The sequence below is a fragment of the Brassica oleracea genome, chromosome C3 (genome assembly GCF_000695525.1).
Source record: "Brassica oleracea var. oleracea cultivar TO1000 chromosome C3, BOL, whole genome shotgun sequence".
Taxonomy (NCBI): domain Eukaryota; kingdom Viridiplantae; phylum Streptophyta; class Magnoliopsida; order Brassicales; family Brassicaceae; genus Brassica; species Brassica oleracea.
In genome coordinates this window covers 59,490,834-59,498,722 of record NC_027750.1, presented here as the reverse complement: position 1 = coordinate 59,498,722, position 7,889 = coordinate 59,490,834, and the positions used below count along the sequence as shown (strand labels likewise).

General features: G+C 37.8%; 1 protein-coding gene across 1 annotated transcript; it reads left to right on the top strand.

The window, feature by feature from the left end:
* The first annotated feature begins 1,998 nt into the window (after positions 1-1,998).
* Positions 1,999-3,533, top strand: LOC106333146 (3-ketoacyl-CoA synthase 18). Its single transcript, XM_013771621.1, has one exon. It carries the CDS (start codon positions 2,013-2,015, stop codon positions 3,531-3,533), a length of 1,521 nt encoding a protein of 506 aa, XP_013627075.1. The 5' UTR covers positions 1,999-2,012.
* Positions 3,534-7,889: the final 4,356 nt, after the last annotated feature.

Here is a 7,889-nt window from a genome sequence, read left to right as displayed (position 1 = left end):
CTAGAATCCATATCCTAGTATGTGAGAGAAGAGAGGAAGCAGAAGAAATGTGTTTCAAGATGAAAAGAAAGAGAGAAACAAACGGTTTAAATACAGGGGAAGAGAAGAAGATCGCCTTAATACAGAAAAATAGAAGAAGACTTGAGAGCTTTCATTTTAGTTGAGTAGAGATGATTAGACATGTATCTAACAAATTTATTATCTACCACACAGTCATAACACGCTTTCATCAGAGTTAAACTACCTAACAGAAGCATTCATCACACCCATTAATCGGAAGCATTCATCACAACCATAACCTAACTCTAACCAGCATTTATTATCCTAATAACTATGCAGAGGAAAGCAATTAAGAAAAAAGCAAGAAGCAGCACACTTACCTAACCTAAAGTCTCAAGTAGTCAGATCATTCTGATCTTTGCGTCTTCACTCTGATCTTTGCCTCCTCACATGATTCATCTACGCAAACCAAGTCAAACCAAGTAACCAATAAACTGTTAGAACGATACTATAGTCAGAAATCAAATTGTTTGACAAATCAGAAAATGATCTAAAGAGATTTCAGACAACACTACACGACACTTAAGTTCCAGTCTGATCTTCGGTACTAGTTTCAAGATTAACTAACAATCTCATTGTATTCTCATGACTTTTTAACTAAACATTTAAAAATCCTACAAATTTTGATCAAAGGCTAAAGCTTTACAACGATACACAAAACTTATAACCGTAATCACCATTCATTAACTTAACTACTATCATATGCATTCATGAATTGAAACGAGAAGGATGTAAATAGTTGGGAACTTATCTCCACGTTGAAGAGATCGTTAGCGAGAGCTGAAAGACCGAGGGAGGAGACGCCGTCAACACGGACAGAGTCGTCGACCCTCACATGAAGTAGGAGGAATCTCCGTGAGGAGCCAGAGAGACGTTTTCGGTCTTCGGTTTCGATCCTTGATCTGACGGAGAAGACGAGAGAAGTGCGACGGGACTCCGTGAGGACCAACAGAGTCGTCCTCGGTTTCAATCGTCGGTTTTGGCGGAGAAGGCGGAGGAATCTCTGTGACGAGCCAGAGAGACGTCGTCGGTCTTCGGTTTCGATCCTTGATCTGACGGAGAAGACGAGAGAAGTGCGACGAGACTCCGTGAGGACCAATAGAGTTGTCCTCGGTTTCGATCGTCGGTTTCGGCGGAGAAGGCGGAGGAATCTCCGTGAGGAGCCAGAGAGACGTCGTCGGTCTTCGGTTTCGGCCGAGAAGGCGGAGGAGACGTCTTCGATTTGGATCTCTCCTCTTGACAGAGAAAACAAAGAACACGAAAAAGAATGAGAAAGAGAACAAAAGAAAAAAAGAAAAGAAAAAGAAAAATAAAATCCGGTCATCTTATTTGGTGACACGTGGTTTGAAGCCCATCAAATAATCGATCACAAAAAATCTAAGTTAAGGATCGGTAATAACCTTTCTAATTAATTTTGATTTAATTAAATCACTCTTTTTATTTATAAACCCCACTAAAGTCTGCGATATTGATGGTCTGAGTACAAAAATTCTCTCGAATTCAATACACATGTTTCATATATTTACTGTTCATTTAATATTACTAGCGCATTTTTAATTTAAAGTTTTGTAAACTTTTTGGGTCAAAGAACATTTTTTAATTAGAGACAGAAATCTAGACTCTTTATTTGGAATAACAGTAATAAAGATATTTTAGGCAATGAGTTTATGATGTTATGTTTATATAGTTTATTTCATTTTAAATTGAAAAGCATTATTTTTATCGAAATGAATCTAGTATACAATCAATATTTATGTTTTTTCATCAGATACTTTCCTATTTTTTGGCACCTTTCATCGGACTACTGATTTATTTCAATGTGTATGCATGCATGAGCATGAGTATACACATGTCTTTTAAAATGCATGTAAAGCGTAACGGACCACAAAAGAGGATCCATACAAATACATCTCATCGCTTCCTCTACTATTCTCCGACACACACACTGAGCAATGACGTCCATTAACGTAAAGCTCCTTTACCATTACGTCATAACCAACCTTTTCAACCTTTGTTTCTTTCCATTAACGGCGATCGTCGCCGGAAAAGCCTATCGGCTTACCATAGACGATCTTCACCACTTATACTATTCCTATCTCCAACACAACCTCATAACCATTGCTCCACTCTTTGCCTTCACCGTTTTCGGTTCGGTTCTCTACATCGCAACCCGGCCCAAACCGGTTTACCTCGTTGAGTACTCATGCTACCTTCCACCAACGCATTGTAGATCAAGTATCTCCAAGGTCATGGATATCTTTTACCAAGTAAGAAAAGCTGATCCTTCTCGGAACGGCACGTGCGATGACTCGTCCTGGCTTGACTTCTTGAGGAAGATTCAAGAACGTTCAGGTCTAGGCGATGAAACCCACGGGCCCGAGGGGCTGCTTCAGGTCCCTCCCCGGAAGACTTTTGCGGCGGCGCGTGAAGAGACGGAGCAGGTTATCATTGGTGCGCTAGAAAATCTATTCAAGAACACCAATGTTAACCCTACAGATATAGGTATACTTGTGGTGAACTCAAGCATGTTTAATCCAACTCCTTCGCTCTCCGCGATGGTCGTTAACACTTTCAAGCTCCGAAGCAACGTAAGAAGCTTTAACCTTGGTGGCATGGGTTGTAGTGCCGGCGTTATAGCCATTGATCTAGCAAAGGACTTGTTGCATGTCCATAAAAATACGTATGCTCTTGTGGTGAGCACAGAGAACATCACTTATAACATTTACGCTGGTGATAATAGGTCCATGATGGTTTCAAATTGCTTGTTCCGTGTTGGTGGGGCCGCTATTTTGCTCTCCAACAAGCCTAGAGATCGTAGACGGTCCAAGTACGAGCTAGTTCACACGGTTCGAACGCATACCGGAGCTGACGACAAGTCTTTTCGTTGCGTGCAACAAGGAGACGATGAGAACGGCAAAACCGGAGTGAGTTTGTCCAAGGACATAACCGATGTTGCTGGTCGAACGGTTAAGAAAAACATAGCAACGCTGGGTCCGTTGATTCTTCCGTTAAGCGAGAAACTTCTTTTTTCCGTTACCTTCATGGGCAAGAAACTTTTCAAAGACAAAATCAAACATTATTACGTCCCGGACTTCAAGCTTGCTATCGACCATTTTTGTATACATGCCGGAGGCAAAGCCGTGATTGATGTGCTAGAGAAGAACCTAGGCCTAGCACCGATCGATGTAGAGGCATCAAGATCAACGTTACATAGATTTGGAAACACTTCATCTAGCTCAATATGGTATGAGTTGGCATACATAGAAGCAAAAGGAAGGATGAAGAAAGGTAATAAAGTTTGGCAGATTGCTTTAGGGTCAGGCTTTAAGTGTAACAGTGCAGTTTGGGTGGCTCTAAACAATGTCAAAGCTTCGACAAATAGTCCTTGGGAACACTGCATCGACAGATATCCGGTTAAAATTGATTCTGATTCAGGTAAGTCAGAGACTCGTGTCCAAAACGGTCGGTCCTAATAAATGATGTTTGCTCTCTTTCGTTTCTTTTTATTTGTTATAATAATTTGATGGCTACGATGTTTCTCTTGTTTGTTATGAATAAAGAATGCAACGGTGTTCTAGTATTTGATTGTTTTACATGTATGTATCTCTTAGTTACATGAAATTTATAAACGCCTAACAGTATGACGTCATATCCTAAATCAAACAACTAAAACCCCAAGTTCTATCATTTATGTAATTTAAAATTCACACAAAGTTCATTTGAAAATAAGCTACTTCCAGTTGATGACTGTGTAATTGTGTCGTGTCTCTCTCCTTAGTGAGAGAATTTTCTCTCTAATCCTTTAACCTTCTTACCAAATTTCATCTTTCAGAAGGTTAAGAGTTGATTTGTGGGAGAGAGAGTCCGTCGTTTTTGTGTACCGGTTTCGGTGTTCCCGACCGGTCTTGGACTCCGGCGTTGCATCAGCTCCTCCGATGAACGTCCGGCTTTGCCTCTGGGAAGTGGTGGCCTCCATAGCACCGTCTTCGCCGGCTTTTGTCTCCGGAAGGTGATGGTTTCTTCACCATCGCTTTCGCCGGCTCTCTTCTGGGGTTCTCCCGATATCACGATCTACGATTCCGGGCTTTTCTGCTTTTTCTGCCTCTCGATCTGATACTCCGATGGTTTCTTCATTCCCACTCGTTTGGGTTGTTGCATCTTCAAGCTTAGATTGATCTATAAAGGTGTTTGTACTTCCATGCAAGTAAGTCGGAGGTTTGAAGATCGATTGTATGCGGTTAATCTCTTCGTCGATTCGTAGATCTGCCACATCTGACTTCGCGGCTCGAGCTTTAGCGTTGACCGTTCTGGTTGAACGGTCCGTCTCGGGTTCGTCTTCGCCGTCGACGGTGATCCGTCGTGTCTCCTTGCTGGCTCCGGGAGAAGATAGAAGGCTCTCGTCAAGACGCGTGTTCATTGGTCGCCGGGCGACTAGACACGTGGTGGGGTGAATCGGATTTCTTCTTCAACGGATTTCCCCTTAGGGCTTACGGCCCAAGGATGTATTGTACAGTGGCCCAGTTGTTCTTTTGGGCTTTCGGTTTTATGTTGTATCGGGCTTTGTCCCTTCTGGACTTTCTCCCAATAATAAAATTACAAGTTGACAAAAAAAAAGGAAAAAAAAAGCTACTTCCAGTTGCATATTTAGTTTTTTTTTTCAATGTTTTGAGACAAAAAAGAAGGGAAACCCATTTACCTTAACTGATAGAGCATGATTAACCCCAGTCTCTTAGCGAGGGTTCTTAACTCATGATTTTATATTTTTTTTGTCTTTTTTTTTCTTTTTACACTTTTAGGCTAAGAGACGGCTCGTAGAGCATCATTATCCACGGTTTCTTAGGATGAGGTTCTTAGGAAAATATAAGAAACTGTTTCTTAATTTTCAACTAAAAAGTTAAAAAACTGTTTCTTAAAGTAGTTCTCTTAGAGCATGATTATTGGAGGGTTCTTAGCGGAATATAAGAACTCGTCTCTTAACTTTTAACTAAAAAAGTTAAGAATCGGCTCTTAAAACTCTTATTTAAGAACCGGTTCTTAGCTTTTTTTAGTTAAAAGTTAAGAGACGGGTTCTTATATTCCGCTAAGAACACCACCCTAAGAACCCTCCAATAATCATGCTCTTATATCTCTTATTTAAGAGACGGTTCTTAGTTTTTCTTAGTTAAAATCTAAGAAAAGCTAAGAAACGTTTCTTAGCCGAAGCTAAGAACTCCAGTTAAGAGACTAGGGTTAATCATGATATTAAATAATGAGAAATTAAAGATACGTGTCAGAGAATTGAGCATTACCCGAGGAGTATACTTCAGCAAAAAAAGTTTTTAAAACTATTCTATTCATGACTTAAATGCATATTCCCACGTACGTCTATATATTTATGTCCAGATGCAATACACACGTAGTATCTCCAATTCCTCACACCAGAAACAAGTGTCAACATATACGTAATACGTGCATACATGTTATTGTTAACTAGTAGAAATATCTATGCATGTATTTATGCGCATATTTATATAACGGAATGCGGAACCCATACATTAGGTGTGTCCGTGTGCGGCACTATACTTTGAAAGTGTATGCATGAATAGTATGATAGAGAAAAAGACTTCACCTTCTATGGACTTAGAGCATCGGTATCGGGGGCCCTTAGGCCCGTCCCGTACGTATTAATGGGTTGAATATAAATGAAAAAGAAATTAAAAGAGAGTGGGACGGGCCTTAAGTAAGGGCTGTTCGGGCTCGTCCCGTTGACGATGTGGCAGCACGAGAGTGGTCGATTCCATCTGTGTTGTTCGCGTCTTCTTCTCCTCGAGGAATCCGAAATCCAAAATTAAAAAAAAAATTCGAAAGCTCGAAGGAGATTGCGATGGCGACGGCGAAGCCTTGATCTCCAAATCCATCTCTTCAAATCGAAAGGCAACCCTGCGTCTTCTCTCTTTCACTGGAGTTGGAGATCGGTATTATCTTCGCTGGCGAGGTCGCAGCTTCCGGCGTCGTTTGATCCCTCGATCCTTCTCCAAAGCTCAATCCACATCGGTTCGCTTCCGTTCCAAAACGACGAGAAGCAATCCTCCCCAAAACCATTGAGAATCGTCCCAATCTTAACAAGGTATGTTTTTCAAGTCCGATCTGATTTTGGAAATTTTTTTAGGGTTTTCTAGAAATTCGAAGAATAAAATGGTATTTATCCGAGTGTTTGTTAGATTCGATGGGAAAAAGATATAGATTCATTGGTTTGAGAACAATTGTATAGTTGCTAGGGTTCGGCAATTTATGATAGTTCGTATAGATATCCGCAGCTTTCTATGGTTCGATTGTATGATTGTTTCGTTGTAGCTTGTGTGATTGTTTCGTGTTGATTCTATGGTTGTTCAAATTTCTAAGTTTGGAGCTTTAGTATAGATTTCTATGAACAAATGTATGATTGTTTCGTATAGATTTCTATGGTTTGAGATCAATTGTTTAAGTGGTTTAGAGTTTGATTTGTCTGCAAATTCGAACCCGTGAAAATAAGCTCATGTCATTTGTATAGATTTGATTCGTATAGACTAATAATTTAGAGTTTGATCCTTAAAGATTTAAATATCTCATGTCATTTGTCTTGATTAGCTTTTTTCATGAGACTTTGCATTTTCCATAGTTTATAGAGTAATGTTTATTAAAATCTTGCAACTGATTGTTTCTCTGTGAAAATATATGGACTAAATTTGGACATCCTACAAATAATATATAATTTGTATTTTCTTTCAAAAATGTCATTTTCTTATGTTTTCTATTTTCTTTATTATGATGTTTGTATTTTCTTTCAAAAATGTAATTTTTTTATGTTTTCAATTTTAATATTACATTTTTCTTTTATATGTTTTATTTAAAAATTCTTTTTTATATATGTCATTAATTATTAATTAAAATAATAAATTAAATTAACTAAGGGACAACATAAGTCCCACCAATAATCAACTAATTTAGCCAAATCCCTTACTTTAGTCCTTAAGCCAAAAATAATAATAAAAAATAGTGAAGGGCCGTAAAACAAGTCCCACCTATAATGATGCTCTTAGTCCCCTACAAAGCTAGGCACCTCACTGGTTGTTTGCACTAATATAATTTTATGAGAAAGGCCAAAAAACATCGAAATTGTAGATGAAACGACTAAGGGGATAAAAGAAGGTGAAAAGTCTCTCACACCACCGGCGACCGTGGCAACGAAGCAGAATAAATAAGTGAAAGACGGCTAAGATAAAAAGAAATTTAAGATATAAGGTAGATAGTTCTCTTTCTACCCACTCCATCAATGTGTTTTAATTATAAACTATATCTCTATCTGCGCAACCACGCGGATTTTTGTTTTCATTTATTTTTATATAAATATTTTGTTTTCAATTTTAAATTGATATATATTATAATATGTATGTGTTTATCAATTTTTAAAACATAATAAGTTTACAGTATATTTTTTTCTTTGAATAGATTGTTTCAAACTTTCAAATGTATTTATATCTTCTTCTCCGAGCCGGCTCTTCCATAGGTCCAAATTTTTTTTATGTTATTTTACTAATTAAAAAGGTCTATTTTTGTTTGTTAAATATCAATTAGTTGGTGAAATTATAATAAAAAGTGTATGATTAACTAAATATAATTTAAATACAATAAGAACAAAAAATTAACTTACACCATTCTCAATTTTTCTATTAACAAAATCTAATTTATACACAAAAACTCATTTTTAATTTTTTTTCTTTGAATACCACAATTTTTTATTTAATTCATGGAAATAGAATAAATAAAAGTTGAGAAAAAACTTATAAAAAGGTCTTTATTTTATATTTCAC